This window comes from Empidonax traillii, unplaced genomic scaffold (assembly GCF_003031625.1).
Source record: "Empidonax traillii isolate 1590-97213 ecotype Southwest subspecies unplaced genomic scaffold, ASM303162v1 scaffold126:size1624879, whole genome shotgun sequence".
In the NCBI taxonomy this organism is placed as follows: Eukaryota; Metazoa; Chordata; class Aves; order Passeriformes; family Tyrannidae; genus Empidonax; species Empidonax traillii.
In genome coordinates this window covers 1,599,125-1,624,922 of record NW_020955319.1, presented here as the reverse complement: position 1 = coordinate 1,624,922, position 25,798 = coordinate 1,599,125, and the positions used below count along the sequence as shown (strand labels likewise).

At 39.4% G+C, this 25,798-nt stretch overlaps 1 protein-coding gene across 3 annotated transcripts in view; it reads left to right on the top strand.

Annotated features, from left to right (window-relative positions):
• The first annotated feature begins 2,496 nt into the window (after positions 1-2,496).
• The window catches only part of DPYS (dihydropyrimidinase), a 29,364-nt gene continuing 6,062 nt past the window's right edge, over positions 2,497-25,798 (top strand). Inside the window, exons 1-7 of one of the 3 annotated variants that reach the window (XM_027883394.1) lie at positions 2,500-2,948; positions 5,196-5,354; positions 7,537-7,716; positions 8,557-8,746; positions 14,685-14,841; positions 15,787-15,928; positions 17,780-17,922. In XM_027883394.1, the coding sequence (XP_027739195.1) occupies positions 2,679-2,948; positions 5,196-5,354; positions 7,537-7,716; positions 8,557-8,746; positions 14,685-14,841; positions 15,787-15,928; positions 17,780-17,922 (1,241 nt within the window). In that variant the 5' untranslated portion in view covers positions 2,500-2,678. Of the gene's footprint in view, positions 2,949-5,195; positions 5,355-7,536; positions 7,717-8,556; positions 8,747-14,684; positions 14,842-15,786; positions 15,929-17,779; positions 17,923-25,798 lie in introns of all 3 variants that reach the window. The other 2 variants (XM_027883396.1, XM_027883395.1) reach the window with 2 other exon arrangements.

The window sequence follows — 25,798 nt, the reverse complement described above, 5'->3', positions numbered from 1 at the left end:
TAACACTCTGTTACAGTGCCAGTTTGTCGGCAGCTCTGCAGATCTGAGTTGGGCATGAAGTTACAGATAGGAAGATTTTTGAGCTGTGCTACTCTTCATGCATTTAGGTATCAAAGTCGTGTCAGCTCTCTCCTGCGCTACATAACACAAAAGGGGAACTGAATATCCTGGTGTACGTACCATGATCTGCTGCGATGTGCCTTCTGACCTGCCTTCAAATCTCCCTCTGCCCAATTTGGCAGAAGGATTTGATCAAGAACAGTTTACCACTGCCACAATTCCAAGAGCATACTCAGAGGTGACTAAGTCTGTCATGTAGAAACTCCTTCCACAGAAAATATTAAGTATTTGTTGGCCAGTGAAAAATGGTAAGAAAGTGACTATTTTAAGTTGGCAGTTTAGACAGTGAGATGGTGCTGAAACTTCAGCTTCAGAGTGAACTCTCTTTGTCATCATATACTGCAAATTTGTTGAGGCTGTTCCCCATCAAATCATTAAATATTCATTGAGGTGGGCATGTGAACTTGACCGCTGTACCCCACGACTGCACATGATCGAATAAACCTCTGACTTTGCTACCCCCTTTCCTCATTTAACAAAGGTCACTTCATTTATACAAAGTAAAACTTTTGCACCTGAGACATGTTCAGATCCCTGGCAGCCCAGCTATTCAGGTGCCCATCTGCATGTTGGGATAAGTGGATTCACTGCCTTAGCAGCAGCAGAGCTTTAGATTATAGCCCCATTCTGGTGCCCACCTGGACCTCTTCTGTCCTCACTCTCTGATGTTTGCAATTGCTCTCTTAGTTTTACTTCCTTCTTGCATCTTTATTCCCCAGCTCTTCATCTGAATAATCATATTGTTGGAACTGAACTGTTCCTGGCTCATCAATGCCTTTGTAATTAGGGAGCCAGAGAGCCTGTAATTAGGAAGCCTGAATTCCCAATGCAGTACCTTGACCCTTGTCTGTTTAACAGTTTTAAATGCAGCAGACATGGTAGGTGCATGTTGCCATTTCCTGCCTGTTCAGCACTGCACAGCTGCCTCAGGAGCATTGAGGCATTTCACTCACTCTCTCCTCTGCTTTTCCAAATGAGTTTTGACCTTTTCTGTTTTGTATGGTGCAATGACTCCCAGTGGGTCTTAGTCCCACTGCACAAAGGTGAGGTGTAAGACAAGATGCTTTGGGATGAGCAGATAGAAAGGCAAATGTATGGTACTGCTTTCCTACCCATCATGATGCAAGGAACAAAGGTGACACGCTGATGAGAAGGTGAATTTTTTCCAAATCTTATGTCATTTGTCAAAGTGGCTTTTTGGTAGCATATATGTGCACCCTCTCATAGCCCTGAGAGACAATGTTCTGTCTGCTAATGCCATTGTCATTGAACTGGAAGAGGTGAGGGGATGAAGTTGCAGGTGCTCAGCAGATTTAGGGACATGCTTGAGCAGTGTCACTGCTGAGTATGCAAACATAGGGTTAGGGGAGAAGTGAGAAAATTCCATAGAAACTGTGCCTCTGAGATGGTACAGAGCAGGTCTTTTCCTCTTCACCAAGCTTTTAGCTAATTTTCCAGTTATCTTCATTTTACTTTCCCACCTCTTTTTCTGGCTCTATATTCTGAAACCCATAAGGTGCATCTCCTCACTGAGGTCACACCAGCCCTGTGTGAAACCCACTGCAGAAGGCCTGACTTTCCCTTTCCCCTGCCCTCAGAAGTGCTCCTGTAGGGTAGGGAGGCACCAGGGGCTGGCACAGCCAGGAGGCTGCTGCCAGGTATGGATGGGGCCAAAGGCAGTTGTGCAGGCAGCGGTAACAGAGGTGTGGGAGCACACATCTGGTGGGGCAGATGGAGCAAGGCATCTGCTACTGAAATCTTCACATGGACCTTGGCACATATCCGTGACTTCCCCCTCAGGCCAGAGTGCTGTAGTGGCAGTAGTGGCATTGTGGGGGTGGGGGGAGCTCTGTTTGGATCCCAAGGCCTGTGTGTCCCAATTTTTGTCTCCTGAGAAACAGCTCGGGAGCAGTTCCTAATGGACAGTGTGCTCCGGTGGTGGCCCCAGAGTGGACCTTGCTGTCTCGACTGCGAAAAGTGTGACCCTTAAACCACCACAGTGCTGCACTCTGCCAGCCACTCTGCACAGGCAGGACTCTCAGGCTCCCTGGATGTGGCTGTAGGGACCTCAAGTCACCCTTGGGCTCCCTGGCCTCTTCTGTAGAGAGCTCAGGTCACACCTGGTTTCCTCAAATGTCAGTGTGAAGAGCTTGGGTGGCCTTTAGGCATCACAAAGTGATGAATGGCCACATTTTCAAAGCATCCCAGCATGTTGCAAACCCCCAGGTGCATAGGGCAGGCTGGAGCATGTGCCATGAGAACCCCACCAGACCCTCCTGAAAGCCTGGCTTCCCTTTCCCTGGGCAGAGTCCAGAGCAGAAAGGGCCTGGTGCCAGTGCTCTGCCCCCATCTGGCTCGCTGAGCCACTCGGGAGGTGGGAGGTGGAGCAGCCAAGGGCAGTGGGGGCAGTTCCAATGTCCATTTAAAGAGCACGGTGTGATGTGTGTTTAGGGCCATTTGGAGATAACTGCTGCTCTGGGAGGAGGGTGGGCAGGGAAATACTCTCAGGCAAGAGTAACTTTCTAAGTTGAGGCCTCCCTCTCACCTTCTAGGCTGGCATGCCACCCCAAAAACAGGCTCAGCAGAAACTTTTGATCAAGGGGGGAAAAGTTGTGAATGATGACCTCTCTGTGATGGCTGATGTGTATGTGGAGGATGGAGTGGTGCAGCAGGTGGGACCAAACTTGAACCCAGAGCCCTCGACTGGACTCATTGTGCTGGATGCAACCAACAAGCTGGTGATCCCTGGAGGCATCGATACTCACACACACATGGAGTTCCCTTTCATGGGTAGCAGGTCAAAAGATGACTTCTATACTGGAACCAAGGTGGGTACACATGTGTGTCTGTGTGAGCACCTGGGCTTTCTCAGATGTGTCTGCTGGTTATTTGGCATTACTTCTAAGTGAGAGAGCAAAGTGTGAATCAAGCACAGGCAATTGTTACTGTCCCTTGACCAGGACATTGTCATAAGAAGCTGGACTACACAGAGGTCTACTTTCAACTAGTATGTTACTTGGGTTCATTCAGAAACTAATCTGGCTGAGGGTGGCAAGTGTTAAAGGCAGGCATTTACCCTCAAGGTGCATTGGTACGTGCATCAAGGTTCATACTTTTCTGAGCAAAGATTAACTAAAACAACAGTTTAATTCCCCACTGTCATTGGAGCCCTTCTGTGGTAATCTGTCGTTTCTCCTCTGTTAGCAAAGTGGAATACACACTTTTCTTCTGTCACTCTCTTCGGAGTTTACTGTGTCTCTCAGTGCAAGTCCAGTTCTATAAACTTTCTGGAGTTATCTAATTTCTCTCAGTTTTACACTTGCAGTTTTGGGGGTTTTTTTAGCTTTTTAGCTGATCTCATTATATTCCCTGCATGTGAATAGAGTATCAGTTCCTCACATTAACAGTATTATGCATCATCTCCATATAGCTGAAATACAGATCTACCCAAAAATTTTAAGGCAATTTTCTAAAAGCTTTGCTGTGAAGACTGAAATCTTTGCTCACAGAAGGGATCACATTGCCCTGCTTGGCTCGTCTGGTTGCCAGCACCTTCAGAGAGCTTGTTATATCCTGTTCCTCTCACAGCAGAACTGGGATTTGCCAGAAGGCAGAAAGTAATTGTTTTTTGAGTTTTTTCTAATAACTTTTTGAGATACTGGACAGGGAAGCTGCGAAGCAGAGACTGCATATACAAGACTGAATGTCTGGGTAGTCTCTTTGGTGCCTACAAGAAGATTCTAGATCCAGCTTAGTGATCAGATATCAAGTTAAATATTGTGGACCCTCTTAATCCAGGTCAAAGTGTGGGAAGTGTTCAGAGCTATTCACTGAAGGTCATTATCTGACAAATATTTTGGCAAGAAATTCAGGGAGACAGAGTTGTGTTAAAACAATTGCAAAATATCCTGGAATGATTAGCTAAGATTTACTCATTCAGTTAAATAAGTAAAGGCACCTCTCTTTACAAAGAGAGGAGAAAAGACATTGAGGATAAAAAGAGACTTAGTAGAGCTGTGGAACCCATGACATCTTTTTTTCTTGAAGGCTACAAATATTCTTTAATTCTAAATCCTGTTTAACAAATAAGACAGTCTTGTTGAAAAATATTTGACAGTTTGAAGAACTTTACTTGGAGAAAATGTTTTGCTGAGCTCATCACAGATTTTCAAATATTTATTTCACTTTCTCAATGTCTCTTTTTATAAAATATACTGACATATTTACAATTTTGCTTCTGAGTGCTAATTGAACCAAAGGAGGGAAGAGACTGATCAATCTAGAAAACAGAAGAGTAATATAGCATGAATTTGAACTGTGTATATTTTGATCTGAAGTTGTTGTACCTGTTGTGCAAAGGGATATTGTTCAGAGCTCGCTTTTTGATTCTCTTGCATTCATAAAGTAAGGGGGGATTATTTCTTTATTTAATTACTTGAAAATATTTATTTGAAGATGTAAACACCTCATTCTATTTGAAAATCTACTATGCATTTTACTAAATGATAACCTGTCACTAATAAAAATAACTTTAAAACACTTTTACAATCCTTTTGGTGTTAGACAAGGGTTTGGGGATTTTCACAGTGTATGTTCAAACTGAATTGGTTTTGTGGTTTTTTTTTTATTATTATTTATTGTGTATCTATACCTTAATAATTCCCTGTCACACAGGCTTGTTATAGATTCTGAGGAAGCATTTCTGAACCTGACCTTGGTCTTCTGGTGCTCTTCTTTTTCTATGATTCCACACACTTAAGGAAACTCAGTGGTGCATGAATGCTACAGGCTCATCTCAAAATCTAGGATAAGTTATTGTACATGTGTGAAAGCTTTTCCTTTCAGTCTGATAATCACCACGATTCTTCTGAATACCTTTTGAGAACATCTTTCTCAAAGCAGATGAAATTAATCTCCACAATCATTTTCTCAAGTACAGACTTCACTCAGGGAAACTCTTCAGTGGCTTTTGGCTTTTCAGTGTCTCAAGATTAATTGTTGCACAGAGAGTTGGAGAGGGTGGGAGGAAATCTGCACTCTCTCCGATTGCTAAATATTGACTTTCTTGTTTTCAGGCTGCTATAGCAGGAGGAACCACTATGATCATCGACTTTGCCATCCCTCAGAAAGGCTGTTCTCTTATTGAGGCCTTTGATACATGGAAAAGTTGGGCAGACCCAAAAGTCTGCTGTGATTATTCACTGCACGTGGCGGTTACATGGTGGAGCAACAAGGTAGAAACAAGAGCTGAATATCAATTCCATGAATTGGTATCACACCTGCTTTGAATTAGTCCTCACGTGCTAAATGTAACTTGCTGGCAGTGTAATGATTAGTACTTTTGTGAGTAAAAACAGCATTTGAAATATCCCACACTCTTCTAAAAGTACCTGTATTTTAAAAACTAGAGAAAGTCTGCAGATAGTCTATATTTTTGGATAATACTGCACAAAGGTAGCAGTTGTGCAAGACCAAAACTAGGCAGACAAGAGGAGGAAAAAGGTTTTTGCAATAATTCTGTCTTTTTTTTTTTTACTTGAACACTTGATATTTTATGCTCTTGTTGAGTCTTGGTGGTTTGTTTGTTGTTTTTTTAATAAGGGTATACATGAAAAATATGGTACTTTATTTTGCGTGTAAAGAAAGACTTCTATTCCTGGGTAACTGCAATAATATCCCCTTAAAGTAAAGCAGGACTGGAGCCAATAGTAAATTGAATGTGAGATTATCCAAAAAAACTTTTTGGAATTTATATATGGGAGAATCAACCTTGTTGAGTGAATGTTTGCTAATAGCCTGGAAGCTTTACTGAATGAATTAGTTTTTCAGGTGCTTGATATCTATCTGAAAGTGCCCCGTGTTTTACAAGATCAGTTTTGATTCTCAGAGAACTATGCATCAGTACGCAGATATATTAAGTAATTTCCATTTTTAAATATGTGTACCCAAGTCTTCACTCTGCAAACAACACATCTTTGATAGTCTGTATTCTGAGTGCTAAAATAGGCTGACCGTAACTTCTAGCTTAAAACAGACATAAAATAAAACTTCACTTCCAGTGAAGTTTGAGTAAATGTGCATTTGAAAGAGTCTTAGTAGAGAACAGTGAAGTACTGAAAAATCCAGTAAAACTTGAGAGGTGTAAAGCAATGAAATATTCTGGTTCATATTAAGAATTTAAATGTTTTTAAAGGCCATGACTGAAAGAAATAGAAAGGTCTAATATTTTGTAGCTGTAAAGGACCTGGGTGAAGAAGACTTATATTTCATGCCCTTCTGATTAGCTCTCATCTTCTTATGATTTAAAGTATGGATTAAAAGCATACATTCTTCTCAATGCCTTCCCTCATTTATAGTAAATAGGGAAGAAGAGAATAAATTACATACCTCTATATTTGTGCCAGCAGGGCCTTATTTATCTGATAATTTATTTATTATTATTTATAATTTATTTATTTATTTATTTGATAATTCCCACTCAAGATATACTCTCATCCCTCCCCTGGATAAATTTAAAAAATTTCCTTGAGTTTTTTATAAATCTCACCTTTCCTGGGCAGATCCAACCAGATAATTAGAGAACAGATGAAAAGTAAAATATTTTACCTTCTGAAAGGAATTAATCCCATGGAAATTGTAACAGCATTACCAATTCATGTCAATTATTGTCACCATCATTTTACTTGGGAAGAGAGAGCCAAAGTTACATAATGTATGTTCCAGCTAACCAGCTGAGCAAGAAGCCTTTGAACTAAAATCTGTGTCTTTCTTTCTTTGGGACATAATGTTTTGCTGGGCTGCACAGACCCTAGCAGAAGCAGGGCATCTTATCAAGGACTGCATACAAGAAAAAAAACAAAACCCCGAAACAACAGGCTCGCATTTAGCGTTTTGGAACCATTTTGTTTGACAACAAAATATTTCAAAAGGCTGTGTGTCATTTAGAGTTAGGACAAAGCTCTAAGAGATGAGATCTTTTCTGTCATTCTGTTGTTTGCCAGAAGCTGAAGCCTATTACAATCCAATTTTGAAAATCACTTTTGCACAAATGTCTGTGTTGTGTGAGTTGGATACATTAACTGTAATATTGGACAGGGTGTTTTCAACATCAGGAGGTTTGTTTGGAATAAAATTCTGCTTCAGTATCTTTTGCAAAAAGCATTCCCTTCATGCAACTCGCTTGTGCCTCCAATACCTGCACAGCCATGCTACTCATTTATATACTTTGAGAATTAATTTAATGCAAGAAGAATAGTATAAGTCAGTCTTTAAATATGTGACTTGGGCTGTTTGTACTGAACATATGTTTGATGAGTGAGTAAAGGATTACCCTTCACACTTACAATTTCTTTGTACAAGGTTACTAACATGCAAAAGATAATTGCTGCATTCTGAAAATTGCTGACTGTTTTTCAGGTGAAGGAAGAAATGAAACATCTTGTTCAAAACAAAGGTGTCAACTCCTTCAAGATGTTTATGGCCTATAAAGACATATACATGGTCAATGATGAGGAGTTATTTGCAGCCTTTTCCTGTTGCAAGGAACTTGGAGCAGTTGCTCAAGTCCACGCCGAGAATGGGGAACTAATTGCACAGGTGCACATTTGACATTTTGTCCATCAAAGTCAGGAACATAGATGGTCCTAATCCTTGGTCTCTCCAAACATATTCAGCTTATCTGACAGGAATAAATCCAGAAGTAACGAGAAAGCAAAGCTTCATTGACAGGGCAGGAAGGCCTCAACATCTCTCCATGAGTAATTAACTTCACACTTGCCACTCCCACCTGAGTGCTGTGTGAAGGCACTGAGAATATAACTGTCCTGGTTATACTAGATACCAGTTATAACTAGAGTGGCTATACTAGAATATTTTCTTCAACTATTCTAGTCAACAGTGCTTTGACTCTGCCTTAGGTCCCAAAATAGAAATTAATTTATTGCTAAATAATCTAAAATCAGCAAATCTTAGGCTACTGAAATATAGTAGGGACAAAGTCTTATGCCTCTTAAAACCTAGGAGTTTTCAGAGGCTGTGGTTATACATCTTTGTGTTTAATAAGGACCTTTCCTTTAAAAAAATTTTTTTTTCCTGTGGGAGTGAGTACTGTAACAGTTACTGTCTGTGACCATTTAAGAGCACATAGTGAGAGAGGAGTAGGGTTTTCAAAAGCAGTGATTTACCCCTCCAAGGTAGTGGAGTGTGTTCTCTGAATTTACTTAGGTATTCTGAGGCCTGTGTTTATTGAGAGATATATTGGATTTCAGATAAAACAACAATAACTTATCTTGGAAAAAATTGTAACTGCCTTTTTTTTTTTTTTTTTCCCCTTGAACAAGCTGCAATGGCTGGTTTAGAATCCATTTAACTGGCAGCATGTTCATGACTCCTTGCTACACTTTGTCTGACTGTTACATATTTTTGTGCGGTGTTCAGGGTGCAAAGAAGATGCTGGCCATGGGAATAACTGGCCCTGAGGGTCACGAGCTGTGTCGTCCTGAAGAGGTGGAGGCTGAAGCAACACAAAGAGCAATTACCATAGCAAATGCTGTAAACTGCCCCCTTTATGTGGTCCATGTAATGAGTAAATCTTCAGCAAAGGTGATAAGTAATGCACGAAGAGAAGGTAAAAGTCCTAATTCTTTTATACTTGGACAATGGCATTGGAAAAAGGATCATGGAAAACCAAACACAGCATCAGTGTCCTACTTGTCCTGAGTGCCACAAGCCTCAGAATATGGGTGAATTTCTTGGGGTGGGATGTCTAAACTGTGCGTGTGTTGTTGGGCCCAAGGAGAGCATGGTGGAAGAACAGCAACTGGAATTGAGACTTTCCTTTCTCCTCAGAGCAAACTTTCTTCTCTTCATAGTGTACCTTCCAGGTCAAAGTGAGGGCCAGGACAGCATAACTGCATTAAAAATTATGTCACCAGTCCAAGGCAATAAATGCTCAGCTATTCCCCCCACTGAGTCTGCAAGACTTTACCCACTATTTAGTTGAGACATTCTACAACAGAGACCACACAATATTTTTATAGACAGTGCCATGACATGACTACAACTCCTATTCACTGGGCACTTAGAAGTTATAGTGATGATGACAATGCCTGAAAGCCTCAATTGCCTCCAGTGCAGCCTGAAGGTTGTAGCTGTCTAGAATGTTTTATCTCCTTACCTATAAGTTCGTCCAGAGCAGCCTGTGGAACTACAGCACTATGAGGAGATATTAGATAGGTGGAAGGAGCAGGGAAAAACCCCGTTATTTGGAAAATCTAAAACTTTATGGAATATCTGTCCTCATTATCTTTTTACATCTTTTTCACTTCGTTTTTATATCTTTTGCATTTACGTCTTGTTTTCAGCTGACTGAGCATGAATTGCATATAGCCCTCGTTTTCCTTATTTCTTGACTTCAGATAGTGCCTTCACAGGGGGCATAGATAATTAATATTAAAATATAGAGTATGAGAGCTTGGTGAATCAAAGCCAATGTGATGTCATTGTGTAAATATAGCTGCATATGCTTATGCAGAACATGTGTTAACTATGACTTCTAGTAAGACTTAGCAGTAATTCAAGTTTATAAAAGAACTTATCAGAATATATTTTACAAGCGCATTTTTTGGTACTGTGCTATATTAGATTCCTCCACTAGATGGCAGTGCTGCTGGGAATGTGGATTATATTGATCAGTGCATGGTTATTTGTGCGTTCACAGGCATAGTGTGAACATTAACTACAAGAAGCTGTTACAACAGTTAAAATACCCAGATTAAAGATTAAACACTGGCTGTGAACACAAAAGAGATGATAGTGTTTTATAATACACTATTCAAGTACAGAATTTTATGCTGACAGTAAATGCTGTAAAATATTGTTAAGCATGTGTTGTAAGAATAGTCTGCAGTGCCAGTTTGATAACTGATGATAGATGTATGATTCTTTGATATGTAAAAAGATGAAATTGGGACAATTTGAGCTTATTGTGGTGCAAATTGTATTTTACAGCTTCCTGGGCTGATGCAGTCAGAACCATTAATGCTTACCTTTGTGCACAGCAACATATAACATCTCTTCATAGTTAATATCTATTTGCATAGCAGGTATTGTTTAGAAAACAGAAATCTAATATTGATAAAGAAATTGCAAAAGATAACTAGAGTAAAGGTAGTTACAAGAATGATAGTTTTAATGAGACTGGTCTGTATAAATTTTGGCTATTAGAAATTCATTATTGTTAGTTTCATTAGAAGTTATTTTCCATCTTCAGTGAAAAGTGATAGTAGAAAACAATGAGTTCCAGACCAAAAAAAAAAAAAAAATTCTCAAACTATTGTATGAATGGCATAAATAAAACTCAAATATTTTGGCGAAAGACATTCAACTTGGACAGGTTAAAAACCACTGTAATGTGAAAACTTTGTAAACTCTTAAATACTGGAAGGCTCTCAAGAATTTGAAAAATTCACTCTAATACAGTTTATTCATCTTTTCAAAATTATTCTCCATGTCTTGATGCAAGCTTCCTTCTATTTACAATTGTGACATTTTTCTTGATCCTTTCCAAGCACTTAGCATGAAGTACAATATGTGTGTGCATATTCATCCCTGCCCTTGTTGGAGGAAGATTGATATGCCTTTCCAATTCCATCACTGACCTCAGAAGGAGGGTCTTCAGTGAGTGAAATGTATTTTCTGAGTGACAGTGTGATACCAGAACTGAAGCATTGCTTCCCAAGTTCTATGGAATGGTGATTTTCCTAGTCAAAAATGTAAGTCAGAGCCCAATTCTTTGTCCCTCATTTAGATATACAAGGTGAGAAATAATTTTAGAGACTGAAGACCTGATACAGTTTGCTGAAGACAGTAGGCATAGTTCTATTGTCTTCTATGATCTATGGTTCAGATCTTAAAGGCTAAAATCAGTCATACAGATTGTAAAGGGATAGTAGTTCTTATTCTAGATTAAGCAAACTTTAGGAGAATCAGATGAGTGAAAGTCTTTCCTTCTCCTCTCCATGCCAAACTTCACTACCTATGCCTGCTTTGATCTCCAGCAACACCACTTACTGAAGGAAACCTCCAAATTACAGCAGCAAGATTTTCATGTACGTCAGTAATAGCTGCTTAATATCAACAAGAAATCCAAAATTTCCACATTGTGACTACGTTGGAGAGGGATAGGCTAACTCCTGACCCCATCATGTTCTTTTTTGGATGCCCTACCAACCTTTAGTACTTCACTTAGACGGTCAAAGACAGAACCTCCCTGTGAGAATTGTCCTTGCTCGTCTCAGTGGGCTGTTTCTTCATCCTTGTGCAAAACATGGTCTTGAATCTTGTTAGAATAGGTAGAGGAACTGTATTCTTCTACAGAAGGGCAGTCTGCTATGTCTGTGTGCATGTCAGTCTTATTCTCTTAAGTGGAAAGACAAAAAGGATCATCGTCCTGTTATGCTAAAATCTTCCCTACAATGAGAAGAGAACGCTGTAGAGCGCTGTCAGGCAGTGCAGCTCCTTCTCTTCTTAGGAGTACCAAGGGTGAACTTACTGGGGAAAACTGATGTGGCTTTGTCACCCATTCCTTCCACCAGAAATGACTATACAGAAAGCAAGGCTTATCAAATGTGATTTAGGGTTAGTTGATTTATACTGTCTCCCCCTAAAAAATGCTTTCAGTCTAAGTGCACTAAAGCATGGACACCATAGAATGGTTTGTGTTGTAAGGGACCTTAAAGATCATTTAATATGATGATTAAAGATCATGTCCCTTTGCTCATTTAACTGTGTTGTTACAGCCAGGGAAGTGAGAATTTCTAGTGAAGATCAGAAGTGGAAAGCAAAATTCTTGCTAAAAAAAAAAGCAACCTTTTAAAATGTTTCTCCTTTTTTAAAAACTGCATGCAGAAATATGTACTTGGCCAGATTCCAAGAAGCTTGCTTAGACTTACAAGGTTGGTTCCTGCCATTAGTCACACATTAGGTCTCCTCTTAGTGAGAGGAAGGGCATCTCCATACTTGAGGTATACAGACTCGCAAGCTAACACTGAGCACAGATGTGCAGCTGAAAATACCAACTTTTTAGCTGTCTCATGCAGGACATCTCAGGTCCAGACTGTATAAAGCCTAAGATGCAATGCTATGCCTGATTTAATAAACCCTGCCTTGCAGTTCTGCTCCTTTCAGAGCATAGTTTGTAAGTATCTTTATCTTAAGTGCTTCTAAAACTTTTACTGGAATAAGCACATTCAGACCAGTTTTTCATGATTGTAAATGTTTGTTGGTGTTTATCAGTATTGTAACTCTTTGTTAGTTTTGATAGGTGGTAAAATAATTTGTAGTTGAATGTTCTTCTCTTCTATAAAATAATCTATGTGAAAATAAATCTTGCTAACCAGTCTGGGAATCTGATGAAGAAGTCACCACATCCACAGCTATTTCCCAGCAGCTCAGAGAGATATCAGCAAGACCAAACAGCAGAATACTTTCCTGTTACTTTTTTGTTGTTGTTTTTTTTTTTTTTTTTTAAATGAGAGAAAACATAACAAGTGGAAAGACCAGATTTATTACTGGATTATTCTACTTTAATGCCTATAGGCAGAAGTCAATCGAGCTTGAATAACCTTAATACAGAACATCCGTGTTGCCAATGGAGCTAAAAGAGTTTCAGTGCAGAATTTCCTTGTTATTTGGATTAAAGTAGAATCTTGATATTATTTTATCCTTCAGTCTGGCTAGTCACGGTCCAAATTAAATGCAGGAAATTTCTCAGTCAGCAGAGCTAGTCTATTGAAACTGCAATGTTCAGACTCAAAATTACTTGTGGAAAAAACCTCTACTCTTCCATCTCATGGGAACAAAGGGAACTGGTCAAGTCAAATTCTGACTGCAGAAATCAGTTGTGTTACATGAGTTAGAATCAACTCAGTGTGTCCAACTGGGAGCGTGGAAACTTCCTTTCACTTTGATGTTGTGAAACTGAGATAAAATTATTTATGAAAGCTAAAACTCACTCTTTTACACTTTAATCACACTCTCACACTTTAATCATTTTTAGATATATCCTAATGATTCATAGTTCAGGTTTACTTTGAATGGAAGCTTCTTTACCTTATTTAGATGCAGCAGGAGAGACACACACAATTCCCCCTCCCTTCGCTTTCTCATGGCTTTGATCATAAAAAGTCTGCCAAAAGCCTAATATGTAAATATGACAGATTAATTATATATGTCCCAGAAGTTTTCTCTTTTGGAAAGACCCTGACTCCTGCAGCAGCTCTGCATTAGGAAAACACTGATCTGACTCAAACCTCCTCAATGAATGAGTGGTCATGTCATTTCCTCACCTGGCTTCATAGTCAGTGCTTTAAGATCTGAACATAAGATGCAAAAACCAGTAAATCACTGCCTAAATCATGATTTCAAGTCTAAACCAGAGTCTGATGTGCAGTCTGCAAAGGTTTGCTTTGTTGCTTTCTGACAATACCATGAATGTGTGACTTATGCACAGAAAGACAGAGAAAGGTCATTGTCTTGTATTACCAAGCAATTACCAGATGAGGCCTTGCAGGGTAGTGCAGTGGTAGTTCTAATAAAAACTGAGCCTGGAGTGAAATCTGGGATCCATAGCAAAATGCCCACAGTCTGCAGGGAGCAAGGGAGGAAGAAGGCTCTCATGGGGATCCAGCAGAGGCTGCCTTTAACCAGAACCAAACAGCCTATGAGTGGGTGTGGAAGGTCCCAGCTCACTCTGGTTCTTCAGTGACCATTGCTGCTGGGGGGCATTACCACCTGCCAGCTACAAAACTGCAAAGTGGATGGACAACTTCCTCGGGGAGTGAAACATCTTGTTCTGATGAGTTTCAAACCTGTCTTACCCAGGAGGTAAAAATAGTTAAAATATGTTAGCTCTGTCCAAAGGCTAACAGCAAGTCTGGGTTGGTGTTCAGTTCTGAGGAAACTAAAATAATGTGCAGCAAAGGATTAAAGATTAAATAACTTTTAAAATTAAATTATTTATTATTTTTGATTTGGGAAATGTTTTTATCCTTTTCAGTTTATGTCTGGTGCCATATTGTTCTTCCTGGCACAATTGTAGCCTGGTGATTAAAAGTACCACCCTTCAAAGTCTGTATGCTGTATGTATTAACTTACATTGTTATATTGTCAGTAATTTCAGAGCACCAAATAGCTGCTACCAAGTATATGAATCTCGAACATAATTAATGTAACTGAGGACTGTGTTCCTTTTGAAATCTCAATCACAAGTCTTGTAAACAATGTGTAAAACCCATTATAATATATCTGTCAACAATTTAATTAAAAAACTTGCCCAAGCAATGTTCTTGTAAGGAAATATATTGTAAGATCACCAGCAGAATATTCAGAACAAAGATGCTGTGTTATAGCTTAGTTTATTATGTCCTTCCATATGTTGGTATTTAATTTGAAACACTCATTCAAATTTAAATTCATTGCCACCAAAAAGATCCTCAAGATAAAAAATACAAGGTATGCATTTTTTGTTGTATTTGATGATGACACAATTGGTTTACATTTTTCAGGCAAGGTGGTTTATGGGGAGCCTATTGCTGCTGGTCTTGGCACTGATGGCACTAACTACTGGAATAAAGACTGGGCTCATGCTGCAGCATATGTGATGGGACCTCCACTGAGACCTGATCCATCTACTCCTGATTTCCTCATGAACTTACTGGCCAAGTAAGTAGATGAACAGTGAAAGCTGATACCCAAGTGCACAGCAAATTCTGTCTGGATTATATAATAACTGGCTGATGCTCTGGAGATTTTCTAAGTACAGGATGTTACATTATCAAGAAGAAGAAACAGAAAGTGAAACCATAGATGAAAAACATTTCAGATATCAGATTTTGTTTCTCTGAACTCTTGTGACCTTCTGTCCCCATTTGACTGTATTCAATAAGCCTTGCCTTGCTAATATTGCAACAAAAATTGCAACATGACCAGGAGGACAGTAAGACTGTTAAGTCAGTGAGAAATGTGTAAAAAGTGAAGTCACAGCTAGAGTTTCTGGGTTTTGTTGTCAGCTGCCTTTTTCACTTGAAATTTTAATGTTGCACAAAAAATAAGCCTGGTAACTTCTGAAGGTATATATAAGCTATGCACTTCATAACATCTCTGTCAGAAAAGTAGAAAAAGAAATATCTTTCAGACACCTGCAGTTAATGTGTAATTTGTTCATATTTCATTAATACTTAGGGTTAACCCCACAAAAGGGTTGAATTTGACCAAAGGGCCTTTGAAGGTGTACCCGAACACTCAATGATTGTTGTGTGGATCTGTAGTAATTTCACAGGACATATGGAGTGACACAGACTAAAATTGCCCAAAATGATGATGAAACTAAGCTGCTTGCTCTGGACAAAGTGGAACAGTACTCCACTTGTGGGACACCTTTGACATATCCAGAGTAAAAGTGTTAGTGTTGGTGCTTGGTTTCTTCCAAGAGGTTTCTGAAGAGGAAACTTCTTCATAGGAGAACTGTCTGTTCTTGTGGAGCTGCTCTTGGAAGATGAAACTGAAGACAGGCTGGCAGGGCATATTGTTTTTTACTTGAAGGATGTTTTCCTATATGCTGCTGTCTGGTACATGCTCTGATTCATAATGAACTTTGTTCCTCTGCAGTGGTGACCTATCTGCAACAGGGACTGACAATTGCACCTTTGACACATGCCAGAAAGCTCTGGGAAAAGATGACTTCACAAAAATCCCTAACGGAGTGAATGGTGTGGAAGACAGAATGTCAGTCATATGGGAAAAAGGCGTTGTAAGTGTATCAAAATGTCCGAACATGGGGGTAGTTGATTTCTCCAACAAAATATAATCTCTCAGCAGTTATTATCTCTCCAGTTCTATCAAGTGTGTTTATCATAGAATAACTCCTTTGATCGAAGACCGTGACAGAGTCCTTACTAACTCTCACTTTATGGTCCTGGAAGATGGAAGAAGATTCTTGGTGCTTAAAATATATCACTAAAGAATCATTTCTATCATTCAGCAGTAAGGGATTGCTATTGTTTCAGTGGTAGTGCACAGTACATTTCCTTGCAGCATTTTTTACAACTGATGAAATGAAAATAAAAGGAAAGAGATACCTACAGTTTCAACTTGATCAGCACTGTATTTTTTCCTCTTTGATCTCTCTCAAACTTAGCTGTTAGAGGAGTTTCTGCACTGGGTATGTGCCTCTCAACTTCTAATTTGGGTTTTAAGAAACGCTTCTCTAATGTTTGCCTCAGTTGCATCATATGATGAAATGAGCACCTTCAAATCTCACTGGCTTCAGGTTCTCAATACCAACACAAGAAAGCTCAGTGCTTTTCAGGGCAGTGTCTGATGTGAGGGACATGAGGCAATCTATTGAGGGATCTGCTGCATACTGGGTGTTATGATTGTTCTGGCTATTAAAAAAATGTTCAGTTCTGGAGCCTCTAGTTCTATTTAATATTAAGTTCTCTTGCAGTAGTGAAGTCGTGTTGATAATGAACTGTGAAGCGTGTTTACTGGTCACAGTAGAATTATCTACCTCACACGCTTGTTAAGGATGTGCTCCATGATCTCTCTTGTTTATTGGTTTTGGGGTGGTTTATACAAAGAACACACACTTCTGCCTGTGTTCAGGTGTGGCACAGCTCTAGTGTGATTCTTTATGGTGTAAACTGAAATCTAGCTTCATAGGAAAGTGAGGCATGAATATGTAAATCAGTGTGGCTTTTGAACAGTGTGTCCTGTTGGGCAAGACAATTTTTAAAGAAGTTCTTCAATCGGTATTATCCTCCCTTTTTTCCCTTGTAAAATATTACACAACTGTGTAATGTTTGTCTGGACAGCTTCCTCCCTTCCCACACACCATTATTTAGAAGAGCAGTGTTCACCATTTTCATTATGCTTTTCTTCTCAGATGACTGCTCACAGACATATAAACATGTTTTTGTGACATTCTGATTCCTAGACTGATTATGCACAATATTACTACCAGCGTATCGGGCTTTCCAAGCAAACAACAGTCATGGAAGCTGAATTAAATTAATTACATAGCAGTGGACAGTCCCAAGACACATCTATATCCATTATGATTTTCCATTTTGCTGATGTGTCACATCAGCAAATCTGTTTCTTATACTACGTGATTTCAACATTTACTGAACAGCACTATCCTTTATTGCTGAAGAAATTTGCAGATCAGTTTTCCTGTATTATATATTGTGCCTTGGCTCTTCTTTATCATCTTCTAAACTCTCCTTAATACTGTCTCACCATTTTCCAAAACCTAGATACTTGGGAGATGTTTCCTGAGGAACCTACTGAGCACGAGTACGGATTTCAAGCCAGCAAAAACATTTGATTTCAGTTGACTTAGGACTGGATCCACAGAGTGTTTGGCTTTAAAGTTGTCTTTTCTTTTCTTTGCTCTGGGATAAATTCAGATAAAGTTATGGTATTCAGTGAGAGGACATTTTAGTATGGGCATCTGAGACAAACTGTTGTTTTTACTTCTTTTAAACTCTTCAGTATGACATCTAAAAAAATGTCACTCAGCTTTTTCAATAAGAGGAACAGCTTTTTCATTCCTTGTTTAAAAAAGTAATGAGTTTGGGTTTTTTGTATTCTTTTGCAGTACAGTGGAAAAATGGATGAGAACAGATTTGTAGCTGTTACCAGCACAAATGCAGCAAAAATCTTTAACCTTTACCCAAGGAAGGGGAGAATTACTGTAGGTTCTGATGCTGACATTGTAATTTGGGATCCTAAAGCTACAAGGTATGTATGGGAAGTTATTTCCCCCCATCCAGCCTTTCTGCAGGAAAAAAACATCTCAAAGCCTTTGTACAAGAACAAGCCTTTGGGTTAGTTTAAGGAGTCTTTCAACAGCGGCTCACATGAATTAATTATAAGTTTTTTGCCTCCCACAATAGTGTATGTAAGGAGAGATCTTTAATCTCCAGATGGATTAAAAAGTATTTTCCTAGATTGCTGACGAAGTGCAAAAATTAAAAAGTCTGTATATTATGCAATTAGGGCTTGATATCCTAAGAATAAAAAGAACCACTTTCAGATTTTAGAGTAAGTCTGTTCAGTGCTGGATTATGTTTGTCCTCCTCCCACTACAAAGAGTAGGGAGAAGAGCTTGTGTTGCTGCAGAATGACCCATTAAAAGCTTGTGTTTTGAATTTAGAGCTATTTCAGACATATTTTAAGGTGGGAAACATTTCTGAAGCTCAGTCTGTGCACGCTTATGCTTTTATTTAAGTTTTCTGATTGTGTGCAAAGTAAATCTGCTACAATAGAATTTGTCACACCAAGAAGAGATGCACAAAAGGTGTCCTGTTGTCTCACTCTGCATGACTTGATGCCATGGTGCATTTTTGCTAGAAAGGGCAGTGTCTTTCTAGGAGCCTCAATTCACCCAGTGTATTGTGCATTACAGCTGATTCCTGTCTTAAGGTACGTTCACAGCATCAGCCAACTTCTTGCTCATGACACTATAAATATTTCAGGAGTTATATATCTTGAGTTTTGCTCTGGCTCTTGTGCCCATTCTGGTCTTGTTTAAACTGCCTGGACATGGTCTGGCAGCTGGATGTCACAGAGCCAGAGCACCTGGGGATCTGTCCCTCTTAGCTGAGGTGCCTGTGGGCTGTGTGAGTTTATCTCCACTGTTCCAGTGCTGAGCAGGATAACTTAAACCTGCAGGCACTTTAACAACTGAGCCTTACCTCTGACCACTCATTCACAGAGCAGCAGCAGCAGGTCAGGGGGTGTGCTGGGCTGGTGCTTTTGTCATGGGCTCAGCTCTAGGAAGCAGTGTGAGCATTCAACTGTGCTTTCAGCCATTTTTTTTTTGAAAAAAAAAATAAAATTGAAGACTCTGCTCATGGTTGAGGAAAGTTTTGAAACATATCTGGGCATATCTAGTTTTGGCAACCAAATAGATTAAAAAAAAAACCCTAATCCTAAATTTACCTCACACAAACAAATATTTCTTGACCAATCTTCTGGTTTTTAAATTTTTGATAAAGCAATTCTCACTCATGTCAGTATATTAATGAGTACCAAAAACATGTGAGAGTGTGAAGAAAAGTGTTATTTGCCTTATGCTACAATGTTTGAAGACATGGAGGTTGCTATTCAGAAGACCTACAGAAAACTGGCAGCACCAGCAAAAGAAGTTGCAGGAGTGTCAACAAGCCAAATAAACATAGAGGCCTGCCCAGTGCTGGGTCAGGGAAATTTTCATGTGCATTATGCCTTCTGGCATGTTGAGCAAGCATATATTGAGATACCAGCAATGAGATATTTCAGGACAGTGGAGCTATGAACTCTGCTTAAAAAAAAAAACCCTGAAGGATTGTTTTCTGACCTCACTTCTGCTCTGCCTGGGGACAAATAAATCTAGAAGAAGAGCAGAGTTCTGACAATGTTCTCAAGGTGCTTTGTCAGCTCCTGTAGTTATCTTTTTTACCTCCCAAATATTCCTTCTGCTTCTTTTCACTCTCTCCTGAGTACTCTTATTGCCTTTTTGCTCACTGCAGCTGTGAAGGTGCAGTTTTAATTCAAGTAGTTTTTTTTATTATTAAACTGTACTTCCTTACTGAGCAATCTGGTTTTAAGTTCAGACAGTATTTTTTTCCTTATCTCATATTGTTCCCATCATTTATCCATTTGGCTTTGTACAGTTGTGTGAACTACATGAGTAAGTATAAATAAATCTCACCGGGGCTTGTCTATTCATTTCACCACAAATCCTGAAGAGGGCATAAACAGCCCAGCAGAAAAAAAAGGGATCTCACTAACGGACTTCAGCCATTTAAGATGTTACACAAGGCACAGCCTCATGTGCTTTGTTGATTCTGGGGAGTGATTTTCAATTTCACAATAGGCTTGTTCCTCTTTCTTGCTAAGTCCTTCCCCTTTTGTACATGCCTTTTCTTCTTGTTTGCAAATCTAAATCTTGTAAAGAGGAAAATGTAATTTTCCAGTTCTGGTTTGATGTTGTGCTGCTGTAGTCTTAAAATACTGACTGATACTAGCCTAAAGAGTTAGATAATTGCTGAAGTATTTCTTTGAGGAAATTATATTATCACAATCAGAGGAATTCTATAGGGAAGATTCTAGAATATTTCAGAAAGGTAGTGAATCTCTTCAAAATACAAAAACTTGTATCCCTACAAAATTGGCTGCGTTTTCCCTCCCACATCATTGCACAATAACAGCATGTTGGTTGCTATCTGGGTACTCAGAATTTTCTCTTCCTAGGTTGCAAAAACCTAGTGAATTCAACGTGACAGCTATGCAAGCTGGGAGCAATTGCAATTCAAGGTTCTGCTTCCAGCACTCTGCCACTTCAGCTGAGGCTTTCCTTTTAAGGGTCAGCTTCACTGACTGGCCTATTTCTGTAGCAGTTTCTGGTAATTTCTAGAGAAAAGACTATGTGACAAATTATCACATTCACCACTGTATTTAAAAACATCTAAATAATGGTTTTAGCAGGTCTATATGACAGCAAGCATTATTGGGAAGAAACATGAAATGTACGAGTTGGTTAGAAATTGCATTACAAAAGATGGATTGTGGATCCTGCCAGATTAGGTCTATTTCTTAGCTTCCTTATACTCATTGCATTCATTAAAGACCACACAAATACCAAAGTGACCTGTCGGTTTATTGCAAGCCATGTCCCACCAAACATCATCTTGCAGACCTCAACACCCTCAGCATCCAAAGTACAGTCTGTGCACACAGGATTGTTCTGTGAAAACTCCTTGGGAAAATGCACGTAGGCAGCAAATGTGTACTGACTGTACCGTCTTATTTTAATCTCTGCTTTGATCAAGAGTTGTTCATTGACTTATTTCAGCGGCACACAAATAATATAACAGCCCCAAGTCTGTGAAACAAAAGCAACTGTAAAGGCTTTTCCAGAAGGAGAGAGCAGAGTAAGCAAGGAAAAGGGAATGTCACCTGTCAGCAAGTCAATGTCCTCTATAGCTGATGCCTTTAGCTATTTGAAAGCAAACAAGAGTACAAAATCCCCAGGGCTTGTTTCAGAAATGCTCAGCAAGGAATCTCAATACTGCAGTACCCAGTTCAGGTAGTGAAAAGAGCTGAGCATCCCTTGTAAATTAGGGGCAGAAGGTCCCAAAAATCTCATAAGAGACTTTCAGCTCCCAGTAGATATTAGGGCTCAATAAATTCACTGTAGCCTGTTGGAGCCTTGCAAATAAACCCTGGATCAGGACCCAAAGGCAAGATCAAACACCCTTGGGAATGAATCTGTCTCAAACAGAGTTTAACTTTCTAAGTCTAGCCACTTCATCAGAACAACATATGGTTTGGGAAGCCTCACCCGCCATTTTTTTTCCCCTCATTAAATATAGCTGAAAAGTTAGATACTTCTGACTGCAGAAGCTGAGCTGGTTGTGCAGGTAGCACCATCCTCTTTTGGCTTTGCTGCAGTGTCCCTCTTTGGCAGGCCCAGTGTGTTCCCCACATGTGCTGGTGGAGATGGGTGCAGGCCCTGAGCACAGCAGGGGTGGCTGCACCCCAGCTGGACAGCTGCTGGAGCAGGGTCCCTGATCAGCAGGGATGCAGGAGTCCCAAGGTAAGGATCATCATGGCTGGGCTTCGCGAACGAAGATTTGAGAAAGGCTCTACCCACGCTTGCTACAAGCGCGCTGATGGCTAAAAAGGCCAATGCGAGATAGACAAGTCCGGTTGCAGAAGGCACAGTAGAAAGACTCCCCAGGTGATATTGACAAGACACGATTCTTCCTGTGTTGTCTTTTCTCCTCGAGAGTGATCCTGGGTGTGTTCTCAAAAGCAGCAGCAGCGTTATAGATGGTGTGTCTCCAGGCCTCCCGAATTGGAGGCCAGGGTAGACCAGTGGTGGTGATCAATATGGCCAAGGCTGAGGGATTGTTTCAGGCAGTCCTTGTATCTCCTCTTCGGGGCTCCTCTCTTGCGGCAGCCAGTGGCAAGTTCCCCACAGAGCACGATCTTGGGGAGGCGATGGTCCTGCATCCTGGAGACATGCCCTGCCCAGCACAGCTGAGTTCTCAACAGCATGGCCTCAATGCTTGGGACTGCTGCCTGCTCAAGGACAGATGTGTTGGACACATAGTCAGTCCAGTGGATGTTTAGGATTGTACGGAGGCAGCGCTGATGGAAGCGTTCTGAGAGACACAAGTGGTGCCGGTAAATGACCCATGATTCAGAACCATATAAAAGAGTAGACAGTACAATGGCTCTGGAAACATTGATCTTGGTACTTTTCTTCAGGTGTTTGTTTTTCCTAAACAAGGTAAGGATAGGAGGAAGGAAAAGGACAGGTTACTCTGTAATCTACCTGCTACGAAATGACAGATGAAGCTGTGTTTTCTGCCCTGTTTCCAGTGTTTATGCATTTTAGGGGAAATAGTGACTGGGTGTGAATCAGTGAGAACTCAGAGTTTCCCAGGATGCTAGCATATGTTTCCTCAGTGCCTTTGTTTGCATGTAGATATGTTCATGGATAAATCTTTTGCATTTATCAGAACCAAAATCTGCCACCTATGTCTGTCTCATTTGTAGTCAAGTCGTCAGCCTCAGAGGCTTAAGTAGGAGCAAGTTACAACATTTAAACACTCTACCAACCAACTGCCTGTAATTTTTAGTAACATGAGAGAGGAAGAAACCAAGATGTTAGCAAAAGATTAGAATAAATAATGCTGCAACTGTCTTACTCTTTTGATCAATGAACATAATTTTGAATACTGAGTGTATAGATAACTGCATCTAGTCACAATGAGGCAAAATGAAATAATGTGGCATACAAATATCTATGCATAGCACAAGTATGTTCTGGCATTTTCGGTACTCCCATATTCTTTTGCACAAGGGAAACTGTGTGCATGCATGAATGTACACTAATTCACTAGAATCAGAGTTCCTGCCAAAGGCCTCTGTCTCAAATTAAGAAAACACAGAGAAAGAAACAATATGCAGAAATTAATGCAGGAAAATCTATTTAAACATAAATACTTTTTTGCTGCAGGAGTGATCAAACATTGGCACTGGTTGCCCAAAGAAATTGTGGATCTCTGTCTTTGAAGGCACTTAAACCCCGATTTAACAAGGCCCTGAAAAACCTGTTTTGGCTGACCCTGATCAGAGCAGAGGGTTTGGAATAGATGATCTCCAGAGATGCTTTCTAACCTCAGTGACTCTCTGGTTCTGTGGAGTATAACAAGATAAGCCTCTCTGAGAGCGCATGACGTACGTTTCCCTAGTAACTTGCTGTCTCCAAAATGTCAGTTTTTCTCTTTAGAGAACTGAATCTGAGAAATGTTACCAAAAAAATTAAATCTTTCTTATATTTCCCTCATATAATTTTGATTTTTTTTCTCCCTGATCTTCAAGATCTTCTTTAGTCATTGAATAGACCAATTTGTTTTTCCCTCTCTTTGTATGATTTTCTGCAAGCTTAATTTCTCAATACTGTTTTTCTTCTGCCCACAGATTGATATGTCAGCTTGGAGTGATTGGTAGGACCAGACTGATAGTTTTGTTGACAAATGAGTTACTTACCATAATAAAAGAAAATAAAAATTTTTGTTGTCATTCTCTACCCCCCTTAAAATAATAAATTTTAGGAGATATGCTCACATGAAATAAAGATCTTATTTCTCAGATAAATCACTTTGACTTGAAGCTCCCCAAATCAACTTCCTGCATTTTCTTGCATCTGTTTTTTTTTTTTTTTTTAATCCACAAATCTCCTCAATTTGTATGGTTACTCAAAAGCAAGGTTTATTGAAGATGTTTTTTAAGAGACTGGAAATACAGTTTTACAAATAGTTGCCTGAATATGCTTGCATGTGCAGTTATTGCAATTCCTTAATATAAAATAGATAATGAGTTTTTAATCCTCATTATGGGCTTATAGTCAGCAGTTTTGAACACAGATTTTAAGACTTTCTTATTTTTCTCTTTTTTCCCCCTTGTTCTTTGCCTTTCTTTTTAATAAAACTTACTCTTAATTATCATTATAAAAAAGTAGTGACTCAGAAAGCACAGAAAATGAAAGATCTATTTATTTTTTTTCCAGATTTTAGAAAAGCAAGTTAACAGGAGAGAGAGTTCAAAGGCATCTGAAAGTGATGTGAAAAGGCAACTCACAAAGGCTGGTACTACCCTCAGCAAACCCCAGCTCTGAAAAGCTTAGAGATATTGCACTGTAAGCCTTGAAAGAAGTTGCTTACAGCTCTAATAGTCACTCTTACTAAGCTGGTTTCTAAGGCAGCTGTCAACAAAGCAGCTGTGTTCAGTAATGGACTCATGTAATGTTAGCTGACTTTATTACTATGTTTTAAATGAATTATTTAATTAATTATAAAATAGGTGTCCTCCCTTTACTGAGGCTTTGAGCCGCTGTTCTTGCTTAGGGGCTGTTATCTAAAGCTTTCCTTCATATTCCAGTACCTGAAATTTTAAAGAAAACTGGATGAGGTATGTATTTAGTTTCTATTGAAAGTAACAAAATTCTTCATTTGCCTATGTCATCTTGAAAATTAAAAGGGGTAATCTTCATGGCAGTCAAAGTTTAGGTTCTAGAGCTGATGTAGCTTCATGTCCTATGCATTACAAAAGGTAGAAGATCACTCCAATGTCTAATGATTTCATTTCATCCAGGGCCACCTCCTGCCCAATTGTAACTCACTATTTAACTTTTCAGTCTCTGACTGAGACATAGACATGTTTGTTGAGATGAAAACTGGTACCTCTAACTCCTTAACAAAGCTTTAGGTCATAACTTTTGAGCTGACTACCTGTACAGTCTTGAATTTCATTCTACATGTTGCTGCATGTCTAGTCTGCTGCTCTTTTCTAAATTTCAAGCTGTAGTTCGTAGTTTATTTAGTTATAATATTCTAGGAGTGTCTGTAAAGCCCTTTCTCATGTAAAGTATAAATAAGTAAAGTATTACTAGCCACAGAGAAAATCTGGTAATTACCCATAAATTAAATTACTTTTTGACTCTAAATTAGTTGGACAGAAGCACTCTGTTGAGGAAAGGACAACTTCAGAAGCATGTCTTCCTCTTTGGTACTAGAGGAATGTCAATATTTATATTAATAGCCTCAAATCTCTTTGCAAGCCAGCTGTATCCAAAACAGCTGAAGTGAACTGCACAGAAACACTGATGTGAGTAGGAGCAATAAAGGACCTCATGTGTTTGCAGTATCCTCTTTGTAGAGAAGAATGTTCTTTTAAATTAGGAAATAATCATTCTTTTATCAGTATCCATTTGAGGAAGGGTTGTTTGAAACAAGAGACACTGTAATTTACAACCAGAATTAGAGAATTTTACAAATTTTATTTAAAAAAAATAAAATACATATTTTTTAAGCCTGGAGTCAGAATCTGCTCTCTCACACTGAGTAATCCTTCATGTCAGGCATCATTTAGTGTGCTGGAGACAGCTGCTAAGTTGTACTCCACTATGGTGGCAGTCTTGGTTTCTTAGATTATTAATAGGTTACAACTGTTCTTGCTATTAGCTGAGAACAGACTTTAGAATGTTGCTAAGCTGCCTGCTACTGAAACTGATGATCCAGCAGTAAACAGTCTGTTGCATAAGGTTGCTGAGTTGCAAGCT